This window comes from Thunnus albacares, chromosome 9, assembly GCF_914725855.1.
Source record: "Thunnus albacares chromosome 9, fThuAlb1.1, whole genome shotgun sequence".
NCBI classification, from domain to species: domain Eukaryota; kingdom Metazoa; phylum Chordata; class Actinopteri; order Scombriformes; family Scombridae; genus Thunnus; species Thunnus albacares.
This window is the reverse complement of record NC_058114.1, coordinates 30,869,009-30,893,255: the sequence shown is the minus strand read 5'-3', so window position 1 is coordinate 30,893,255 and position 24,247 is coordinate 30,869,009. Positions and strand designations below refer to the sequence as shown.

The following is a 24,247-nucleotide window of genomic DNA, read 5'->3' as shown; positions in this document are numbered from 1 at the left end:
TGACAAACAAGCGACCAGTTTACTTTGCAATGTTCTGCATAGGCACAAAGGCAATAAGAGCAAAACACTGCTTATCCAACATGCTCAACCAACAGAGCATCAGACTATGTATACAGGCAGCACAAAACAGTACAGGCAAAAAGCATCTTTTATAACCTACCCAGCCTAAAATACAATATATATATACACCAGCAAGACCAGCTGCACATCCGCTCCACAGTATACAGCACTGTTACTCAACTATTTTATCGCACAAACATAAACCAACTAAACATAAACCCAGACAACAGAGAGGGTGTTAACTTGGACAGAAATCGCACATGCAACCTATCCCTCATGCATTCGTTATAGCCTATAGCCGTTGTTGCTTCAGTACCAGTCAGCTCACAAAAAAAAAACAAATCTACATATTTTATAGAGAACCACATTCCTACACTCTATTAACTGTCCATACCATTCTTGACTGTGCAGGAAAATACACACAAATTTAGCTGTGAATGTGGTTCATAAATGGCACATAAATTGGTGGATGAGCCCATAGCTGCAAGAACATGAATTCAGTTGGGGGTGCAGGGCTGCTGACCACTAAACACCCCCTCCCCAAAAAATGTTTGAGTTTATTAAATACTTGCAGCAGTCCCACCACAGCAGAAATGATAAGTGAGTCTCCCCATTGAGAGAGATGCTGTGCGCATTCACACACAAGACACAGCAGTTTAACTTAATTGATTATTTAAATCTCCTGACACACCGACAAAATCAGTGTGTTGGGAGATTTAATGTTAATTAATGTTCTGCGTTCTTTTACACATCTAAAGGTCACACACACACACACACTCCAGGTTCGTACTGTAAAATGGTTTGGAGTAAAGCAGCCATCCTTATAAATCCTGAGCTCCATCAGAGCTGTCTAAAAAATTTATTTCAGAAGCTAAAAGTTTAATTCTGTTTCCTCTGGAGTGTTTCCTCTGTCCTGTCAAGTTGATAACTACAGTTTTTAGTAGTCGGGCTGCCGGGGAGACATGAGAGCAGCTGCTCACTAACAGCTATGTGTGTTTGCAGCAGAGAGAAGGAGGGAGGACAGACGCCTCACTCTGAAGGAGTTTTGTATTTTTTCTGTAATATAGCACAGTATTAACAATAATTAATATAAGGTCAACTCCAGAACCTTCTTTCTCTCATTACCCTCGTCATGTGATGAGTGAAATCTGACTCCGCTACTCTGTGCTGCCACTCTGCTGCACACGCGGACGGAGCAGACACTTTCAGTTTATAATTGTAGTGTCTGTTGTCTGGTCAAGTATTGATAACACACTTAGTATTTTACAGATTAGAGCATTTTTTATTTGATGAACGTGGGCGTTGATATGCAAAAATGAACTAAATGTTTTTTATTTCTATATTTAAAAAAAGCAAAAGGACAGTGGGGGCAGGGCAGTGGGCCAGTAGGGAAAAATGTTGGAGTTACTCATACTGGGCCCATGTGGCTGGCAAATAGAAAGATGCTCCTCAGACCCAAATGAACGGACCCCTCCTGTAGGGGTGGGGGCTGTGTAGAACGTATCTGACCTGCAACAGGCCAGCAACCTCCTACAGGTCTGAGAGTGGCCTATAGCAGGAGAGAGCAATGAGAGCAAGGAAGGCAGAGGAGCAGAGAAAGGGGATTGCGGGCAGACAAGCAAACAAACTTATGAAAAGAAGTGGTTGTATAGGAGTGGAGAGGGAGAGAGAAGAAAAATAATAAAAGTCTATCCTGACGCATCCTGGTTTCAACCTAGCGCCCAACCAGAGATCCCCCACAGCAACACTGCAGCTTCCCTTTTTTTCTCTCTCTTCACTTTTCTCCCCTCTGCTTTATTTCCAGCTCTATTTTTTTGAAAGTATGTATTGAAAAACACATTCACAAGCCAAAAGTTTGGGAGCCAAAAGTCTAATGGAGCTCAATCTGAGGAAAAAAACAAACAAACTCATACCTAAGAAACTAAAAAGGTCAAAATGACCAAACATGACAAACATTAAGAATGGAAATATGTGGATTATAAGGATTGGCCTACATGAATAAATGTCAAAGGCCTTAATCAGCTGACCAATATATCTATTTAGCAATATAACAACATCAGTCTTTTTTTTTAGATGTGAAGCACCTCTATAACCGGCAGTGTCACTAACTCACTCACTCATCCATTCAGTCATTCACTCACACTTAGCCACTCCACCCCTAGTGGCGACTCACAGGCATGACACTTTGTGCCAGACCGGTTTAATCTATATGAGAATGCTTCACATCTATGACAGTGTGTGTCCTTGTTTTTATCAAAACAGTTTTACTGTTTGTCACAGTCATGACAAATATAATGTTCTAACCCCTCAGTGCACAATTCATGTGCCCACCCCACACAGAAGACACACTTCACCCATTTCTCCCCAGGGACAGAGGAGGCAAAATCTTCACCGCACACAAGGCAATCCTCAGAGGACTGATTCGTTTCATTTTTCCTTTCCTTTGAACTCAAGATCTTTCTTCCGGCCTTGAGTGCCTGTTTTCTGCCTTTTCTCTTCTCTTACTCTTTTTCTATGTCCTGTTTGACTGGATTGTCTTTGAGGATGTCACTTACCATCCTCTTCTTCGCCTTGGCAACACTCTTGTCCAGCCTTCGGGAAGGGCCTGACTTCAGCAGGGCAGAATGCGGGAGTGGGCACAGAGGGGCTATGGGTGGGCACAGCAGGAGAGGTCACAGAGGGGCCTGGAGTAGACACCAAGGCAGTGGTTGGTTCTGGCCTGTCAGTTACAAAGGTTGCAGCAGAGTCATTTTCACTGAAGATTTCAGAATTGTAGGGCCAGATGCCTGTGCATCTAAACCCTGACATATTTTCAAAGGTTGCCGCCTGTGGCAAGGCTTTGCCAACAATGCCAGTTAGGTCATAGATAGTCACATTGATATCCGGGTGGGTGTTAACTCTACCCATGAAAAAGGGGAACACACTTCTGTCCAGTGGCTGGAGCTTGTGGGTGCAGTGAGGCGGGAAGGTCAGCAGCAAAATACCATGCTCCTTGCAAAAATTCAGCGCAGACACGGACATGTGGGAAGCGTGGTTATCCAACAAAAGGAGGACCTTGGACTCCTGCAATGGCTTCATGTGGTAGGCAAAATCCATCCATCCTTAACCATTGGCTGAACCAACAGAACCAGTGGATCCATCACAGATAAAGTGTGCATGGAATTTCTTCTGAGGAAATATGAAGAAAGGGAGCATAGAATTCCCATGTGAATTGACCGCAGCAGCAACTGCAACAACAGCAACTAGGCTACCTCTCTTGTCGGATGTCATGGCCCCAATCTGCCGCAGCCCTTTGGGAGTGATTATCTATTTCTGGAGCTTGCACAGTTGTGACCCCTGTTTCATCCATATTCCAGACATTTATAGCCTTAAAAACATGCTTGTCATATGCACTGCCCAGGTTATTAAAAAAAGTGCTCACATTGTGCTTGTTGAAGCTTGAGGCCCTGGCCACACTGGTTGCTTGTGGCTTCCTTATGGGCATTGTGGGGTTACGCATAATGCTCCTGTTGTCCTCCCGGGTCAAAACTGACCCGAGGACAATAGGTGTCATTATGTGCTGTCATCAAAAAAATTGAAATGGTTTCAAAACAGTATCCTGACTAAGAAATTATGAATTATTTTAATTATAGTTAAGATCAGAGGAAAATATGTTGATGGATTATGGCAGACTGGTATATGTAAAAGTTAAGTCAGGATACTGTTTTTAAACCATTTCAATTTTTTTGATGACAGCACATAATGACACCTGTTGTCCTCCCGGGTCAAAATTGACCATGCCATGGGCAGATGCTGCTTTTAATAGTCCCTGAGCTTCCTTTTTTCCTGCTCTGTGCTGAAGACCTGCTTGTGTTGAGAGTAACCCACGGTGGGGGATTTGTGGCTACTAGCCTCCTGCAGCTTCCTCTCCTGCATGCCAAAACGATGGAGAGTTACATGGCGGATAACATATGACTTCGCCACTGCTCTGATAGACCTGCCATTATCCGCATCCCTGGCAGCAAGACACAGAACCTCTCTACTCACTCCCCTATCTGTTTTTCACTTGTAATGTCTCATTCTGTGAAAAAAAAAAGTTGTGAGAATTAGTTGTTTTTATTTCATTATCGTTGATGATGAGTGCCTTAGTTGTAACATCATGTCGCAAATAACCCCTGTCGTGTGTAGTTTTTCTGAAGCCTAGCTAACATTTGCTATGAGTTGGTTACATGTTTATGCTACGTTTTAGGCAACAATACTGTTATTAAGACAATATAATGTTGGATTCGATGACTTACACACACAACTCAACTAATTGAAAAACAAGTATGATAAAGAAATTTACTTACATGCTGTGACACTCTTTGTCATAGATCTCCATGAAAACATGTCCAAACTCTCTGAAAACTCTCTGCTGGTGTTGTGGTAAACTGACCAGATAAACATCCTGCTCTACTCTGTGTAACTACATAAAAGGTCCATGTTAGGTCCACACACCTCTAATCGGCGTGTAATTGGTGTATGCCTGAACATCATGTAACACCGGTAACACTGACTGTCACGGCAAGCCTAGACCAGTCCTGTGCTTTTAGCTTGTGAAAGCAACTTGCAACTTTACGATTTCTTGTACAAATGCCCATATCAGTGCTCCATGAATGAAACACTATTATTAGACTAACTTTAACTGTACATATTAATGTCCAGCTAATGGCCTACTGAAAGTCATCAAGTAGAATTCCATACATAAATGGATAGATGAATGAATGAATGAATGAATGGAAAAGGTTATTGTCCTTTAGGGAGTTTGTCATTCATAATGGGTATTTAACATAAACAGACACTGCACACATCATACATGTTATACACAACCTCAACCATACATACAGGATGATATCTACAAACTAAACAGTGTGTAACTAAAGCAGCTATAGTGTGTCTGAAATAAGTACGACACAACAAGAGTTGCCAGATACTTTTTTGGATTTCTAGGCTGCAGTGAGCAGAAAGTGAGTGTTTGAACCTTTTATATTCTTAGCTGCCTGCAACTTAATTTGAATTCATGAAAAAAAGAAGTAAAAAAACTCTACAAAGGCAGCACAATGTCTTTGTAATGTCCCAAAACAAAGCATCTCATTGTGACTTCAAAGTGTGCTGAGGTGGCAGTGGAGTAGTTTGGGGTGCGTGCATCCATTGTTACAGGACTTTGTGTCAGCATCTAGGACTGTGTGTGTGTACACACACGTATAAGTGTGCATCTGGCAGCAGAACAAAACGTTCTGGCAGCTCAGTGGCCCTGAGAGCATTTACTGTTGTTCCCTGTCAAAAATGTGGCAGGTCACTCCACTCTTTTCAGCTCTTAGAACGGAATAGAACAAACGAGAATAGAAAAGATAAGAAAGCAAAGAGAAAAAGGGTAAGCTTTTGTTTCACTAATGCTTGGACTTTCAAATCATTGTGGTCCCACAATAACGGAAATGTTTCCAAAATAGACAATGATTTGACTTGAAAGAACAGGACAGCAGACAGGGTTTTAAAGCAGAATACTGCGGTTTGATATGTGATGGAATATTTATTTCTCCTCCTCTCTTTCACCTCAGACCACCAGTTTCCTGTCAGAGGCTCAGTTCTCTGCTGAGTCACCAGAGACCCTGGACCCACTCTTCAAGTTCCATGAGACCATTGCCAAGGTAGGACCGCCTTAATTAAACATACTTGTACCAATAAAATCTCTATAGCCCAATGGCTGCCATGACTTCAAAATGACATCTAACACTGTAACAATACTAATAGTGTTCAGCTGATGATAGCATCAGCTGAGCCTGTTATATCAACTCTAAAGCCATATTAGAAGCAGGGAAAACAGAGGAGGCAAAATTATGCAAAATTCTTTAAATGCACCAAAACAATATTCAGTAGTCAAGTGTCAATCGAAATGTAGCGCACATTTTCACAAAATTTCCAGAAAATTATTAAAATATCGGGAGTCAGGTCCCATTAAACCATTGCAGAAGAAGACACAACAAGATGACAGAATTTAAAGAGCACCAGTCAAGGCTCAAACGATGGAAAACCATATTGAAAACATGATGGAAATATGACATTTCTGTTTGTTTCATGTATTAACATAAAGAACATCCAGATTGTTGGCAATTTTTTTGTAGAGACTGACATTGTGGGGAAAATAATAAAAAAGTACAAAGTAACAAATAAAAATCATGATTTGACCAAGAAAACTCTCCTCCAATAAAGTCCCTACAAATGTAAAATATGGTATCCTAACCCTGAAAGATATATAAAGAAGACTACAGTTTTGTATTATTGCAAAATAGCTTTTGGCCACCAGTGGAAGCATTGAGCGCATTGCTACTGAGCTGCATGCTGAATGTGAGCGAGGAAGAAATCCTGCGTGTCATCTTTGATTTTACTTAAGTTTGTATTCATTTCAATGGAAGACATCTTTCTTGATCAGAATTACTTCTGTTTGTCTTAATGTAAATGTGCCTCAATGTACTTTTTTCCTTACTTACTTACCTACTAGATGTTACTAACTTAACATCTGGTAAATCTTCATTACCGGAAATTCTACCCATAATTTCATGGGCTTCTGAGTGACTGAAATGTTGGGCCTTCAGGAGATGGTTGCTAAGCTAATATAAACAGTTAAATTGTGGCTGGACTGATATTGTTAACATATTCAAATGTATCAAAGCCAGCTGCTGTCAGTCACTTAGCTGGTGTAGCAGATCAAATTAGCATGGCCATTAGCTAAGTAAAGCATAAAAAATTCATCATCCATTTTAGTTGTGACATTCAGAGTCGGATACTATTTACTGATATTATGAAGCAGGCTAAGCAGGAACAATAATTATGGTCTTCACTTCTAGTTTCCTAGCACAGCAGATCTAATGGAGATGTGCCTGTGAGAAAAAGCCACAGGGATGTTGGACGATTTGACACTCTGGGCTGCATATTTTAAACATTGCACTTTCAATTCTCCAAAAAGTGTGAATCGTGTAAAAAGACCATTTAGAGGGTTAAAAGCAGTATGGAAAAAAACTGCTACTGCTCCATCCGCCTCCACAACTCCTCTGCTAAATAAGCACCCTGTGTGATCATAGCTTCATTCTTTTTCTTATAATCATAAAAGTTAGAACTTTTCTGTGTCTTTCTTCTTTAATGACTTCTCAGAAGAAATAGATACTGCTTACGCAACCTGTTGCCAAATTAGGATTTCTATCTCAGCCAATAGATTGGTCCTTTTTAAAAATAACGCTGACTGTTAGGAGGGACAATCTCATCGCTTATAAATGCCACCAGTTGTCCACAGCTATTGCCACCGTAGGATAGCTGTCACAGTTTACATAAGCCACAGAGATGTTTTCATGATCTTTTATAGAGGCCCAGCTCTAAATGAAGACACTTCATTTTGGTGCGTCCTTACCTTGGCACCTCATATGAAATTACAGTTTGCGAGTACCGCTGTAGCAAGAGTTCTGCACTGCCAAAATGCACAAACTGTTAGCGAAGTTAGTAGATCAACCTACTACTGTGTATTTTCAAATGTTCGACACCTCCTCCACATAAACAAACAAAGAAGACTTTATTCAGTCCTGCAGAAAATGCAAGAAAAGACAGAAGCAGCTTAATTTGGGTGAGCAGAATATGTGGGAGAGAAGAGGAGAAGTTTGTACAAAACAAGCTTTCCTTCTGGTGAGCTGGCTGCCATCTGTGTATTTAGACTCCTGTAGCATTCTGTCTGCACTGTATGCCTGTTTGATGTATGCATGATTCAGAGTGCAACTGTAAATGCACTATATAAGCATATACAAGTGGGGTTATGAGCGTACCGTAGCACCTGTTTTCTCTGGGTCTAAGCCCTGGCTGCATTTCATTGCAAATCAGATACTGATGAAAACATGCTGAGTTCAGGAACAAAAAGCATTCAATGATCACAGTCCTCAAATTTCCTGAATACTCTTCTCACTCAAACACAAACAACCAACAACGCTCTGTGAATCTGCAGTGTGTTTACATCCTCACTCCAAAACTCTCCAGTTTATGTTCAAAAAATAACATTTCATCAAATGAACAGCAATTTGCCAAATCAAAACAACATTCAAGTACACCTATATTCAGTCAACCCCCCCACCACAAAACAAGTCAAATTGTCCAATATAAAGTCTATTGAAACCTTTCCTGCTGCAATGCTATGACTCATTCCTGTAGAATACACTTTAGGACATTCTATAGAGAGCTAGAAATGTTTGTAATGAAAAATGAAAAGCTTGTTTACATGTACTTGCACTATCAGCAATTTAAAAAAAAAATATATATATACACAATTTTTTTAAAAAAAGTAGTGATCATAAAGTGATTTACGAGTGATTTTTGTGTGTTCTGATTGACACGAGTTGTGTTACTGTCTGCTAGAAGGATTTGCTTTTGTGTGTAAAATTTACTGCTGTTCCCAGAAGTGTGTTGGTAAAGTTGACTGTGAAGAGTTTTGAAGACGTGGACTCACACACACACACACACACACATACACACAGAGTTATCACCAGCGTGGCCTCAGTCTCCGTTTGTTTTGGCAGTGTGTGTGTGCATGCGTGTGTGCATGTATTATCGGTATCAGCAATGTATGTATGGCGTTATTGTCCAGTGTGCAGGTGACCTTCACGTTCATCCCATCCCTGCTAGATGATGATTGCTTGGCTAAAAGGCTGGTGATTGGCAGCTCATTTTTCTCTCTTGATGTTCTTCTTACATTCGACACCTCCTTCATTCGCCTGCAAGGGGAAGAGGAGAGAACTTAATGACCTCAAAGGGGAAAAAAGGACAGGTCATTCTTGTGACTCAACACTCAACACATTTTGTGCAGTTGTGAAGTGCTGTGTCTACAAATCTGGAAATGGATGTATTGACATTAGGGTTGATTTAACATGGGTGACTGTAGTTTAGTACTAGTACCCTTTTTGTATCATTACCAAACCATGTGACTGTGTTAATACCAAAAATACACCAAGTTTCAAGTATTGCATGTGTTATTTTTGCAGGTAAATTAAAGCCTAAAGCAGAGCACAATTGAAACTCTTCATTGAAACACAATCATATTAGCCATTTATGATACAAGAAAGCAGTTTCCAGAAACCTTTGCTACTCTTCATCACACAGTGACTTAGAGAATTTGACATAAGGTTTATAATGAATGCACTGCATTCAGTAACACTGAGTCCAATGGGATTCTGTACCCAAGGAGATGCCAATGGCCTCTTGAACCACAGATGAGTTTCCAAACACATAGAAGTTGTGTGTAGTTTTAGTCCTTCTCACCGCACAGTCTGTGAACAGGCACTAGTGATGATATGCCACAATGTCTCTTTTGACAAATGTATCTGTCGGCATCCATAAATGGTGCCATTATAGAAATGACTCCCATCAATCAACCAAAAGAGGTGCAGCTTGATATACTTCTCCAAAAGGGTCCCTCTTATCTCCACAATGTTAGTTTGCCTTGTTGGGTATACAGTACAGTGTAGTCAGGAGCAGGCCTCTGAATCACACTGGTTACTGTCTGTTCCTGGAGACAGACGCCTTACTGAGGCCATGTCTCTGATTGTAGGCTTGTGTCATAGGTCACTTTTTTGGTCAAAAGTTTCCCATGTGATCATTAACTCTACTATAAGCTTTATAATTACAATATAGTTCATTACTTTCAGACACCCCCCACAAATGTACCCTAAATATGCATGAATGTCAATAATGCCTTCATGATGCTGTTGAAAATGTGCTGCCAAAAGGTCACGGCACTGCATCCAATAAGTCTTTCTTTATGTGTTCCATGGAGTAATGGAGAGTTCAGCTTGTTTTTTTATTGCACTTACCTTTAGCAAAGACCAGGTATAGTCTGAGACACACTTTACAGGGAACAAAAACCAAAGAAAAGGTGACAGGAAGATTAACTGACTCAAGAAATGAAGGTAAAACACTATTAGAGGAACTTCAAACTACTGCCAGCTGAATGGTTGTCAGTGTAATACTGAGAAGACTGTTGTAAGGTCAGAAAGTTGTTGTAAATACAAGAAAGAAGCACAGTTCAAGACTGACATTTTATAAATCATTGCAAGTGTAGACCACTACTGCAATATTACGCACTTAGGAATTCAATAACTGAAACAGGTAAAACAGCAAGCACAGAGGTATTTGTTTATGTATTTGGAGAGCATCACTACAGATGGAAAATCATCTTTGGCCTCAGCCTAAGCACAATGAAAAAAAGATCTTGTATCCTCCCCCCGACACCTTCCACAGGTCTTTGTTAAAATCCCTGGATCTGAGATATTTCTTTTGTTGTTTCCAAACTCTTAAATTTTGCCTTCTTCCCAGTCTTCCTGGGGAGGAAGGCTGATGGTAAGGTGACCTGGAAGAAAAACTGGTTAGAGGATTGACCTTGTGAAGGTAATAGAGAAATACTTGATCCACATGGAGCCATCTCAAAATAAGATGGGCCAGGCTCACAGCTTGTTCCAAGCAGGATTCCTCCATGGAGGTCAATGCTCTCTGGTTGACTGGAAAAGGTCCTCTCCTCCTCAGGTGTAAGGCATTGAGCAGTATCTGAACCCACACCTGTCTTGCACCATTTTTTTTCATTTTTTTCTTTGCTGTACTGTATAGTTCTGGCTTTTTGTTTTCTTTTGTTTTCCTCTCAGTCATCTTCACATTTTTTGAATAGAAGTATCTTTTTGTCATGATCATGCATCTCATTCGTTTGTTTTTAATATTAATATCACCTGGCCAGAATTCATCTTTTCCTGATTTCTTTGTTTTCAATCTCCAACTTTTCTTTTTTTTTTCAAATTCTTTTTTTTTTCTGTAAATGTCCACAATGTAGTTCCTCATGTTTATATAATATATTCAGTTTATGATTTGAATGTTTCATTATGTTTAGTATTTTTGAAGTGCTCAAAAATGTGACTGTCCAGCATTGATAAACATCAACACTCCACAAAAGTGGCAGTTGTTTTTATAACATTATCTCTCTGGATCAGCACACCCTGGCTACTATACCCCAACTACTCATGTCCATACTGTTGGGAAGAAATTCGGAGCATTGGTCAATACCTCAGGTAGAAGAAAATGTCGAGGAGCCTTGATGTCTTATTGCTGAGAATATTCATTGAACGCTTGGTCTAGCAGAGAACAGAAACAGTAAATGTCAAGGTGGTCTGCACTTAGATGCTGTTTCTTCCTGTTCTGCCTTCTGAAGGTCTGGCTTTTAGTCTTTAACCCAACAGATCATCCTATAATATGAAAAAGTTGTCTAATTGTTTCACTAGTTTCGAAACAAGGAATTGCACTTTACCTGTGTTAGTTCAGGTCACGTTGCATGGAGCTTCAGGTCACCGGCAGCACATGCTGGTTTGAATGTCTGATTATGCCCATGAATCTACACATTCAACTATCTGTGTTGCCTGGGTAGTCACGGGCCATTTCCCTGACCTTGGTTACTGGGACAACGCCGGTTCACCCTTTATCAGAGAGACTCCAGCTTTCCCCAATTAACACAGACATTTACTCTGAGTCTCAAGGGAAGGAGAAAAGATCTCCCTCTTCTTAAGAATATTAGTGTGACCTCAAGGCCCAGGCTTGACCCAGTATAACCCAATTTATTTATTTAACCCCTGAATATGGAAAATTCCATAACACGTATATTACATCCTGTGTATGCTATCCATGTCAACTGATGTGATGCTATGTGACGAGGCCGATGTGTGTTTAAATATATCTGGCAACTTTTTCAACACAATGGAAAGTGCCTGCACTCTCAGTTAAAAGGCCGTACACCAGCATCTTTAAAATTACACTGACAAGAAATGTAGCAGCATAAATTATTATATTAGCCAGATACACAGACAGTATTGTTTTACATGCCTTGACATTTTTATCCTATTACCTAAAGGGTGTGTTTATTTACAGGGATGTGCCCAGTCATCAGTGTGAAAGCTCTTATGAAAATGCTTTTGTGTGTCTATGAGGAAGGTTGCAGCCATGGTGGGCAAAGGAGAAATAGGGTTGTTGTTTGGCTTTAATCATCACATCCTTGGAGATCAGGCAAAGTGCCAGATTTATGCAGACTATAAAAGGAAGGGAAAACAGAGGAGAGAGAGAGGGAGGCAGAATGACAGTTACATAAAAAAACAAGGCCGAGAGTACCCTGACACATGTCATGATGAAGGGCAAATGGGAGGTGGCAGAGATGTTATTCCCCACTAGTGCAGTGCCCGTTCAGAACATGCCTGTTTGGAACGGGCAGATTGTTTATTATTTCTTGGGAACCATATATATATGTATCAATGGACAAATGTATCAATTAAAATGATTAGGAATTTATAAGTTAAATGTTTTTAATCCAGACAGAAACTTCACCAGTGAGACTAAACTGAGGTTGAACCATAGAAACAGTTTATGGCCTTCCATTGGTTGACTCCACTGCCAATCAAATGTGTCTGTGCTCCTATTGGCTAGTTTTACTGCCTGCGCCTCTGTTTTTTTCCCCTGTGTATGCTCGTTCGTCTCTCTCAGGCAGTTTAATTGAGCGGGGTGTGTGCCTTTATCCTGCTCAGCAAGTCAAAGCCCAGAAGCCCCACCCTGCTGTAATGTGACAGTGTTTGTATCAAACAGCCCCCGCTGCACTCAGACACAGAGCTGAGCAGCTCGCTGTTCACTCGTTTATTCAAAGCTTATTAATATTAAATGTGTTGCATGTCCAAATTCCACCAAAAGAGCATCTGTCTCCACAGTAAATCACCTGTTGAGGGTCTGATGGTTGCTTATTTGTGCTTTGTAACCGCTGTGAAACAATCAGAAAATAACGTTGTGTTTCTGTCATTTACGGACTTTCTCTCTCTCATATAAAGCTTTCCACCACTGTCTCTCTGTCACTCGCACATGCTCTCAGCGTGCTCTCCCCCTCTCTCTTTTTCTTGTCTTTTTTAAAATGAGTCAGGAAACCCACAACAAGGCCTAACTTTTAACGTTATCAAACAAGGAGAGATGCCGTCCCCTCCTTTTTCTCATGGCAGGGTTGTACAGCTCTGGTCATGACATGCAGTAGTAGAGCCCAGAAGCCCTGCCCCATGCTGCAGAGAGAAGCGTCTTATGTCTTGTTTATTCAGAGTTGAAATTTATTAATATTTATCATGCCGTGCTTCCAAATTGCACCAAATTCGACACGGCACTCCCTTTTTTCCCCAGCAGTGCACCCACTAAGTGTGGAGTCCAATGAACGGTTCAAGAGATTCGCAAAGGACACACAGACACACAGACAGAGATTCCTTGCTTTAGTAGATAGATGTTAAATATTAAGATGGGGAGGGGGGTAAAAAAAGGCAGAAAGCCTGTGTGACATCTTATGTGGTTTGTGCGTGTGTGTGTGTGTTTTCACCACTTATTAATGAAGAATCAATCTGGAGAGGACACATGAAGAGAAACAAAACACACACCTTCGCACATATCTTCCTGCACTGTACTATGTATGTGTAGACTCATTGTAGTTGTAAATATAATAAAAGCTTTCATTTCATTTTCCTGTTTGACTTACTCATATTTTTTCTAGATATTTACCTTATAAATTTATGTCAACTTATAAGGGAAAAATAGACAAGCCAAATGAACCTTCAGAATATGCCTGACAAATTAAACCAATTTAAAACATACAGCATAGTTTTCTAAAAATGCATAGTTCCAAGTCTGAAAATCCTACAGTCTGTCATGACATAATTTCTTTTTACCTCAGTGAAGCTCCTGACATCATTCTGGTTTCAATCACTGAAGTTGTCTAGCAAAAACAATTATAAAGAACGTGATGATCCCCGTTGTGTGACTGGTGCATTGTACCAGCAAATAATACATAATGACAGGATACAACAAAGCAAAATAAAGCAGGAAAACCAGGCTCTTGAAGACAAAATCCTGAATCACAGAAAAGAAAAATGGTTAAATAATCAAAGTGAAATGTATAAAGAAACATTTTCCAAAGAACCTTTTTCCAAAGAACTTCAACCTGTGAAGATTTCACAGGTTAAAGTTAAATCAGGTTGAAAACAGCAGGATCAATTCATGTATGGAAGCAAATTTGAATTGACTCCTTAGTGAAATGAATGGGGAACAAATTTCTGTCACTTTTAAGGTTATAAGTATCAAACCACAGAGAGCAGTGTAATGACAATCATGTTATTTATTAATGTGTTTAGTTATAACTTTGACTTATCTGATAACCTTTTATTGCCTTTTATAGGTTATTGGGACTCTATACCACTTATACTATTGTGCAAGTACATATTTCCTGGCCAATTCTGGTCTCACTGCACCTTAAAGGATTACAGGCCACACCTCAATCAATGATGTCACAGCAGTTGTTGTCCGTTACCTGTCAAGTGTGTCTTCCTGGTCACAGTCCAATCAGACATCACTGATTGGGGTGTGGCCAGAAGTGCAGGCTCTGCAGCGTGGTGGCCTGCCTGGTATCACAATTTTTGATACAATTTGAAAATGAATTAAGTGTTACATGACATGGAAAAGGGCTTTGTACTATGTTGTTGTTTTAGTTAATATTCTCTTCCAACTATATAGCCTCAGTCTTTCTCAGACTCACTCTATACTCTCCACCCCCCCTTACACACACACACACACACACACACACACACACACACTACCCCACATCCACCCGTTTCTCTCTGTGGAATGGTGTATGTGCATTGTTTGTGTTGTAGCTCAGGCACTGTGCCTATGCTCTGTGTCCCTGTACTCATTTGTCAAGTGTGGTTTTGGACACAGCTTGGTTGGGAGGGTTCAGGGTGACAGGTGGCAACAGCAGGCGTCTCTCTCTCTCCTCTTGTTCTTTCTCCTCTCCCAAGTTCCCTTGGCCTCTCTCACTGTCTCAGTGGGCAGTTTTCTCTGTGTAGCAAATTTTTTAAGCATGACATTGTGTATGAATTGGTCTCCTATGGCTTGGCATGGTGACCCTGGCATTGATGAGGCGAACGTCAGAGAGCAATAGCACTCCTCTTTACTGTTGTTGGCTTAGTCACTGCAAAATAATATCAAAATAGCATTTTCCTTTGTTACCAATTGAAAGTGCCCTTACCAGAAAAAATACAGCATTGGTTGTTTGTTCAAAAACTTAAATGATACAGTAGTTTCACAATTTTCAAGTCTGTTCTAAAACAATAGGCAGGTGCCCATTTGAACACTGAAAATGTTTTTTCTTGCTGTAGGTATTCCTCCTGTTCCTGTTCATACTGAGTACAAGAGGTCCTTCCAGACAAGGACCTATTGTGGTAGTACGTATAATGTCCCTACAAACCATCAAGGCTGGGTTCTTTTAACTGTGACCATGATCTTTCCCAACTGTAACCAAGAAGCTTTGGTTGTCTAAACCTTTTACCTTGTGTAACATTGTAAGTTTGAAAGACACCAATAAACAATACTGTAGAGGTACCAGATGAGAATACTTGCAAGGCAGTGACAAATGACCTTCTTTGTAATTCAACTCCATCAAGATTCAGATGTACAAGGTCATGTCCTTTCTTAAGGTGTCAGTACTACTAAAAGGCAAAAGTGTTAATAGCTGTTCTGAATAGCCACACTCCAAGGTAGAGTGAAAAGCCTTCCTTCATAAAGAGGGGCGAGATGTGAGGAATCTTACCAGTGGGAATAATGGCACACACTTTTGAGCTGTCTCTCCTCAAAGGCATTCATAGTGTTGCCTGTATGAAAAATTTAAGAAGAGCTTGAGAGAGAAGTTATAATCTTGCATACTTTCTCACCTCTGCACACCATGCAAACACAGTGTGGTGCAGCCATGCTTGTTGGGTTGTTACCAAATTTATGAGATTAAGCCCTGCCTATTGCAACTTAAAGGGTGTGAAGGGAGAGTTTTGGATACTGTTTTGTAATCTGACAAGCACTTTGTTTGAAGCAGACTGATGCCTTTACCTTGATGGTGGCTTTAGTTCCTCACATGGAGCATGTTAAGCTCATGGCCAGAAAGATCCTTAATGATGTCATTGATGTTTTCAAAACAAAAATGAAGAAATTTGCCACCAAAACATATGAGCAGGCAATCAGTGAAGTAGAACAGTCTCAAGGACAAAATACTTGAGGATGAAAGACGTATCCTGCCTCAGGACATTCATTTTCAAAAGGAATTTCCCCATCCCAAGACATTCGGACTATATTTACAAGCAATTTACTAGTATCATTGAAATTGATTCCATGTCCTTGCCTTTGAGGGAAACACAAAATGAAGTGTTAAGGGAGACAAAACAGAAAGAAAAAGAGACAGGGAGAAAGGAAGGGTAGATGATAACAGAGTTAACAGACACATAGAGGGAGAATGACAAATAGCAGATAAGCCCTCAAAAATAGATGATGTGATGGAGACTAAATGCCCCAGATCCTTCCTAAAGAGCAATTGATTGGTATAAACTGGAGGGAAGTTGAATGGTGAATCATAGGGATAAATAATTGAACCAAAGGGAGTGGGATAAAATGGCAAATAAAGTTGTGCATTGTTATAAAGAGGATGAGTAAAATCAATTTCTCGTCTCTGTTTTAAGCATGAATGGCATGCGTGCAAGTATATAATATGTGTTGGTCTTTTCCACATTAAATACCAGTTAACAATCATGAGAGCTAGTTGTAAGGCTTGAAAATCACCCTGTAATATTTGAAGTGATGGGCAAGGTGTTGTTATGAAGAGAATGTCGTCATCTTTATAGAATTCCATCCATACTGTTTAATGATGAAACTGATAGTGTTAAAATACAAGATAAACAGATGCAGACTTGAAATTGTCCCTTAAGGAATAGTTTTACAAATCTATAGACAGATAAACTTAACACCAATACAGTTTAAGTTCTTGTAGAAAGGTAGCTACAGTAGCTTCTAAGCCACAATAGTTTGGAGTCATTATGTCCAACTTAACACATTGTATGAAGGATCTGCGGTGGAGTAGGATTGATCCGAAATACTCAGTTTAAATTAGTATCAAATTAGTATCCAGTATGGATAATGTTCTTTTTATGAGCATGACTATCAACTGAGTAAAATCAACTGAGCTGAGTGTGTGTCACATTGTTCCGTGATAGGCCAGCCACATACAGACCTCTCCCCTACACAGAGCCTATACAGAGTTCACTGCTGCTGTGCCACACAACACAATCTTGCCATCGTCACAGTCACTCTGTCCACAGGGATTAACAGCATGTGACTCTCACTGCTTTTACACAGGTTACTCATGCATTTTACTTCATACTTCTGGACCGACCAGCCATCAGAATTACATCACCGCCCACCTGTCAAGAGTTCATTCATGTTTCCCACAGTTAACACCCACTATCTTCCAATAATTCCATCAAAACCCTCCAAAAAACCCGCACAGTGTGACACTAACCTCCAGAAAATCTATAAGTATGTCTCAGAGCCGCCAGTGTTTTTGGTTAGTGTAGGAGAGATACACCAGCTTTACCTTCGGCATCAGATTGCACTGTAAAGTCTGCATCATTGTAGCCAACTCGTGGTAAAACATAAGCTTTGTGTCTGGAGTCTGTGTCAACAGGAGGAATCATTTGGTGAATGTTTGTATATCCCAGGTGGAGTTTCTCCAGGAGTTGCCGGTCTTGGCAGAGCTAAGGCCGACACTACAAACCTGACTGACTACTGACTGACTGATCAGTGGTGCCATGGGTACCCGGAGTATATATTGTAAATAATCACTATTACTGAACTGCAAATATAGATGCTGCTATTTTAATTTTGATTCCTGGTTTTATTTGTTTTGTGGGCATCTGTGGTAAAAGCCAGAGCAGACTTTTAAGTTATCTTTCTTTTTGTGGTCGTGAACTGGATTGAACTGAACTGTTTTGGAGTCATGGAGAAAACAAAATGGACTCTTAACCGAGTGGATTGAACTCTGAGACTGCTATGAAGAGTCTTTCACATGTATAAACTCACACACACACCAATATTGCTTTGCTTGCTTGATATAATACACCTATTGAAAACTGAATTGAGTTGTGGTTTATTTGTTTTTGCAATGCTGGTTTTTGGTGACATGTATTTCATTGCTACTTGCCTTATTGGTTTGTATGGTTTGAAGGAAATATTTTCTTTCTATTTTATAATAATTGTCAGATGTGACTGACTGGCACACCTCTTCATTTAAAAATGTCAATTCTGTTACACTTTCTAATACTACATGTGTTGTGTTCATAGATTCACTGAAGTTTATTCATTCAAGTTTTTAAAAAAACATGTTCTATAGTTCTCTTACTCTTGACTTAAAAAAAACATTGCTCTAAAGCTCAATTCTGAGGTTTTTGTGTAAATATTTTTTTAAATAAATGATAAATGTAGCAATTTCTCATCAACCCATATCCATTTCCGGCTTAAAATTCCAACTTCCTTTTAGACCGTGCCCAGTTCGGGTTAAAGCCCTGTCCATTCCAAATACGTATATGGATACAGATAATTTAGTTGGTTGAGCAGATACAGATAATGGTGTACTCACTCACCTCTACAGTGGAGTTCCACTTGGTTCCTAGAAACCAAGACCTGACCTAGTAACCCAAGCTCCTCCTCACTACTTTACACACTGTGAAGTGAAGTTTGGAGTGTTTTTAGTTACATTTTCCACCAAACCCAAACCCATGGATTTCAATGTAATGGGCAGACTACCACCAGACATTTTGAAGCATTTAATGTTATGGGGATGCAAATATGATGGTTTGCAAACTACAGTTTTGCTATCAATTACACCAAATTGCTTTTAATATTAATATCACTATTGTAATACCTTTCTTGTGAAGCTGATTTGTTTAATGCAATTACTTCCCAGCCTTGCCCACTGCTTCTTCCATACATTTTCAGGAAAAGGGGAACATTAGAGCAGCAAATAGAGATTATAGCAGAGCAAAAAGGAGGAGGGGAAACAGGCTTTTCCATCCAGAAAGATCAAAGCCTTGGCTTGTGTGTTGATAGATTGGATTTATCTCTGTGCTGTTGCTTGTAAGGCCTAAGGGGCTTTTTCGAGATAAGATCTGCCCTCCTGAGACACCGGGGCCCCTCAGACGTCTCCTAGGGGTCAATTGTGAACAAACAATTTAGAGGGTCAACATCTATAAATGTATTTCAAGAAGAAAGCCCAGGGCAACTACTCTGTCAGCCTTTATACTTCAAAGCTACCACTGTGTTAACCACTTGACCAGTTAGTTACTGGGCTTTAGTAATGACCACTTCAGTCTATGAGTGAAAGGGTAACAATGAGGCTGAACAGCTTACAGCATAAATACTGTCAACCCACTTGACCACCTTGCCACATTTATAGCCTTACAGTGGTATTGATGTAACTGAAAAGGTGAAGATAACTGAACAGCCACACTCCTCATGGTCTCCACATCGTATCCTCATGGATGCTGTAGCCCGGACGTGTAGTTACATTTTTGAGCACATCAGTCACAGCATAGCTGACAGCGTGGCTACAGTGGCTAAGTGAGCAGGCTCCAAAGCTATGCTGTGATCTCATAAGACAAGTCTAAATCCCTCTTAACTCTTTTAACCTTTTTCAGCCCAGTTACAAAGTCAGCCATCCGGGGATCCAGGATCATTAAAATGTATTGCTACTATTATCATGCAGGGACCCACCATAAGTGGGTCTGCCACCTGTTATGGGGGCCAGAACTCACTGAAGGATGACCAGACACCTGCATAATACAGACCTCACAATCCATCTTACCACCACCCAGTCTCTGCCCCCCACCTCACTTTCTTTCATCCCTTTATCTACTCTTTTTTTAATGTCTCGCATTGTACCTCTCCCCTGTCCCGTATGTCTACCCTCTTATGGCTCTTGTAGTGAAAATATACATAGTGCCAAACACTGCCTTGCCTACATTAATGCTAACACTTTCAGACACACCCCTATACATAGTTAAGTAATAAATATATAGTACATGATTTAAGTGTGTAGTCTTCCATTTTCCGGCACACACACTTGCAAATGTGAGTAGTTTTCACAGACATACTGTGGGACTTCCACTTCAAACTCAAAGCACTTGAACTAAATGTGTGGAGAATGAGAAGGTATGGGGCATGTAATTAAACTGGCCCACTCCCTTGAGGAAAGTTATTTTGGGTCTGCTTTGAGGACAGTTTAGTTAAGATGTCATGAAAAATTCAGTGCCTCTGAGTCATTTACTATCATTCTTCAGTTCCACCTTAAAATCCAAAGACTCATCAGGGCCTCTTCAGAGTTCTGGACTTTAGCCTTTCTGACAGCACTCAAAACAGACAGATGGGTACCTCTTCAGTGCTTTAACTAACAGATGGTTTGAAACAACAATGTGTAACTTAAATTAAAAAATATGGCTGTCTTGGTGCCTCAACCTACAGTTTAAAACGTTCTGAACCAACCATCTATGGCGTTTCTTGATAGTTGGATGACATGTTCACTTAGCATAAAACTGCAAAGATGTTTCTGAACTTTATCACAAAAGTTCAGTCTCAAATAAGGTCTCGCTCAGCTGCTCTTACATGGACAAATAAACCAAACTAAATCAAATGAATGAACGAAATGCATCTGCAGTATAAAACTCTTAGCTCTGAAGGAACCCAAAAATACATTCTGTTCAGGGTTTCTGTACTAATGAACTTTTTGTATAAACATTTTGTCCTTTCCAATGACCACATCAAACCTTTTAAGCATGCTTCAAAAATCTACTCTAGCTTTAATAAAATAAATATAAACCATTTATAAAAAGCTAATGCAAATGACCTTGCATTACCATCTATTAAATAACACATTTAAATGCTTGAGTGCTGAAAATACTGAAAACACTTGTGTTAAAATTATTTTTTCATTATCTATCCTTTATTCACCCTCTGCCACTGCAGAGAGATGTGCCTCTTGCTGTGGGTAGAACATACAGCATCCTAATCCCACAAATACAGGATGAGTGTGTGATTTTGTGCCAGGAAGTTTGAGTGCTGTGTTGCATTAGTATACTCAGGTTCGGACCTCTAAATATATCGAACTTTTGAGTTTTTCGAGTTTTCGAGTATTAAGGACTGTCACACCTTCCAGACCACGAGAGTGCAGGACATACTAATGTGTTTTTACTAAGTGGTAGTAAAGCAATTTCTGCTTATCCTTCCAAAATGTTAAGTGGTACGCTGCATAAAGCTGAATTGTTAAGTGTTACTTTACTTACTGTGATAGTTGTGTTTATGGTACTAGAGTATTATTTTTCCAATAAACAAACAAAAATATACCAACTCATATGTATGTGTTATTATGACAGTAACAGAAATATGAAATGTACTGGATTCAAATCAATATGCAAAACAATTATTAACGTTAACACACACCAAAAGTTGTCTGTCAGCAAAAGTGCAGCGTTCACAGGCTAACAACCACTAAGTTTACTGTCTAACTCTGATACATGAAGAGGATCTGGTGAACCCTGAAGCTCCTAAGCAGTCTCTTTGGTATTCTTAGGCATATGGGCAGCAGCTCAGCATGTACACAAGCTGATATCAGTAACAGCAGCAGCCAGGTTGAGAAATGTCAAGTAGAGTCTAGTATGAGGGTCTGTAGTATTTAACGATCTCAGCAGAGAGTGCATACAGTTACAATAAGGCACGGGAGAGAAACGTGCTGGCAACTAGTTTGGTAAGATATAAAAGCAAAGTAGGCAGGAGAGGGCACAAGCTTTTTTTACTGTTGGACTTAGAACTAGGAAAATACAGCATGCTGCATACAGTTATTAAAACAAGTTGACAATGGAACCATGTGAGACGTCTTGCAGCCATGTAAGCAGAAAGCAACACAGCTGTTATATACGCCATTTCCAAAAAAACAAAAACAAAATATGAATAGAACATTGGGAAAAAAGCTGAAAAATCACCAAAAAAAGTTGATGAAAAAGTTGAAAAATAGAATATGCAATAAAGGCAGACGGAAAACATTTTTAATTAATACCACTTGATGGTGTGCTACCTGCCTCCACTTCTTCTCTGTGGGCCAGCACTAATGTCATGCTGCCACTCACACTGACATCCACTCTGCCACAAGACCCAAAAATACAAGCGGAGTTGTCCAGACATTGTATGACAGCTTTCAGTATGTTCAATGCTCATTGCATTTCATTGTATGTATATTCAAATGTCAGTTCGAGTTAAATATTTTAAATTAAATATTTCAAAAGGACCAATTGAGAAGTAGAAAAGTACAAAGTATTTATTAATGCACACAAAATTGTTGGTTTTTCCTTAATGTCTGGAACTTATTGTCTGGGCTTCATAAAAAAGGCTTTGGTTGCAGGGCTTGGTAAAAAGGTCACGTACACACAGGTCAAATACACATATCAAGCATTCTGTGGTTCACCTGGTCTGCAGAAGAACTCATCTGCAGAAGTTGGCATATCTCCTTCCACCATGTCTACACAGAAAGCATGTCAGCTGTGTTTTTCAGTCGTCTATCTGATGGAACAGATATTTATTTTAATCCATACAATTGTCTAAAAGACCGTGTAATGGCTCGTGTTTGACTCGCGCTATACAGGCCCTGTATGCTTCAGGTCGATTTTTTCTCTATTTTACATGTGTAACTTCCAAAACGCAGGTGACCTATGCTCAGTGTTGTGTCTGAATACCTCCAGTGTACACACACAAACAGAGTACTCTATGCTGCTGCTATGCTAACATGCTGCTCACACTACACTTCCAGTATAGACACAGACAACTTTGATTAGCTTGGATCCTGTCAGTTAGAACAGTTTTCAAGCTTTGTCATCGACAATAAAACGATCAAAATGTCCACAACGGTCCTGCAATCCCTGAAGCCTCCAGATTGTACCTGCCTTTTTCTTTTTTCAACATAGTAGTTTGGCATGTACAGGAAGTGTATTTTCTGTGTTTCCTTTCATTCAGACTCAGAAACAAACTTTTGAAGCAATTCATGTCATATCATGTTTATTTGGAAAGATGGAGGAGTCTCAGCAGCTTGCCCCACTGATCGCCGTTTTGTGTGATAAGCGTCTTTTTGTGAATCGCTGGAATCTCTATAACGGAGCTGGAGGTTCAAATAAAACGGAATTATTCCTTCAACACATTTTACAGCAAATACAGAATTAAGCCTCAAAACACAAATTTAAAGGGTAGAAACTATTTTGATTATTGAGATAAAAACTGAGAAATACCATAAATACAAGATAGGTAGAGAGGTAGTACTTTCTGGTGGTGTGTGTTTACATTGGTCACTTGTGATTTTGTTTTCTTAGCCAATATTAGACAGACACCATCAGACACTACATGGTAACATATTGCTATTTATCTGCGTAAATCAGTTCACATGGGGTGCACACAATGAATAGGAATTACAATTAGTCACAATTTTTGACATATTGTTTAATGCACACACAAAATATCAGCACAGTTGTATGTAGGTTTGTGGGGCTGGAGAGACACAAAGGAAAAATATATCCGTGCCAGTCAGTCAGACAATCAGCTAGTGAGTCAGCCAGTGAAGAAGTGCTCGAGTCAGTCAGTCAGTCAATCAGCCAACTAGCCAGACATTAAATCTGAACAGCCCAGTTTACAACAGCCCACTATAAAACATGAGCAGCTGACAGCTACAGTCACTTCTGTCTGACACACTCTGGGGTTGCTATGACGTTACTACAGCGGCGGTCTGCATCGCCACGATGACAAGCTCCTTTATCACCTGTTAACAGGAGGTAGAGTTTCTGCGTGTATGTGCGTGTGCACTTTTGAGAAACCACTGATGCAAGTACAAGCTGTATGCATTGGTTAGTTATGTGTGTGAGGTTGTGTCTATAGGTGGTGTGTATTTGTAAGTGTGTGCGACAGAGACAGGCATGAGTGTGTATGAAAGCTGACAGAGGCGTACAGGTTGACAGCCTTTGTAATGGAGGAGAAGGTAATTTGTTAGACGGATCTTTCTCTGCGGCCGTCTGCATGTCTCCCTGTGTTCATCCTTCTCTCCGTTGCTCTCCTTCCATCGTGTCTCCTGTAAATCTCTCTCAACCACTCTTTCTCTCCCACTTACCCTCCATCTCTCACCATCCCTCTTGTCTAATGCTCCTCCTCCTCCTCCATCCCTCTCTTCCTCCTCCTTGCCCAGCTCGGGCCC

The 24,247-nt window shown here is 40.1% G+C and overlaps 1 protein-coding gene across 6 annotated transcripts in view; it reads left to right on the top strand.

Moving 5' to 3' along the window:
- Nucleotides 1-24,247, top strand: part of LOC122989583 (inactive N-acetylated-alpha-linked acidic dipeptidase-like protein 2) — a 583,517-nt gene that overhangs the window by 477,607 nt on the left and 81,663 nt on the right. For 5 of the 6 annotated variants that reach the window (XM_044362562.1, XM_044362561.1, XM_044362560.1 and 2 more), the window contains one exon: nucleotides 5,637-5,726. In XM_044362562.1, coding sequence (XP_044218497.1) covers nucleotides 5,637-5,726 — 90 coding nt within the window. Of the gene's footprint in view, nucleotides 1-5,636; nucleotides 5,727-15,311; nucleotides 15,511-24,247 lie in introns of those variants that run through there. The other variant, XM_044362565.1, reaches the window with a different exon arrangement.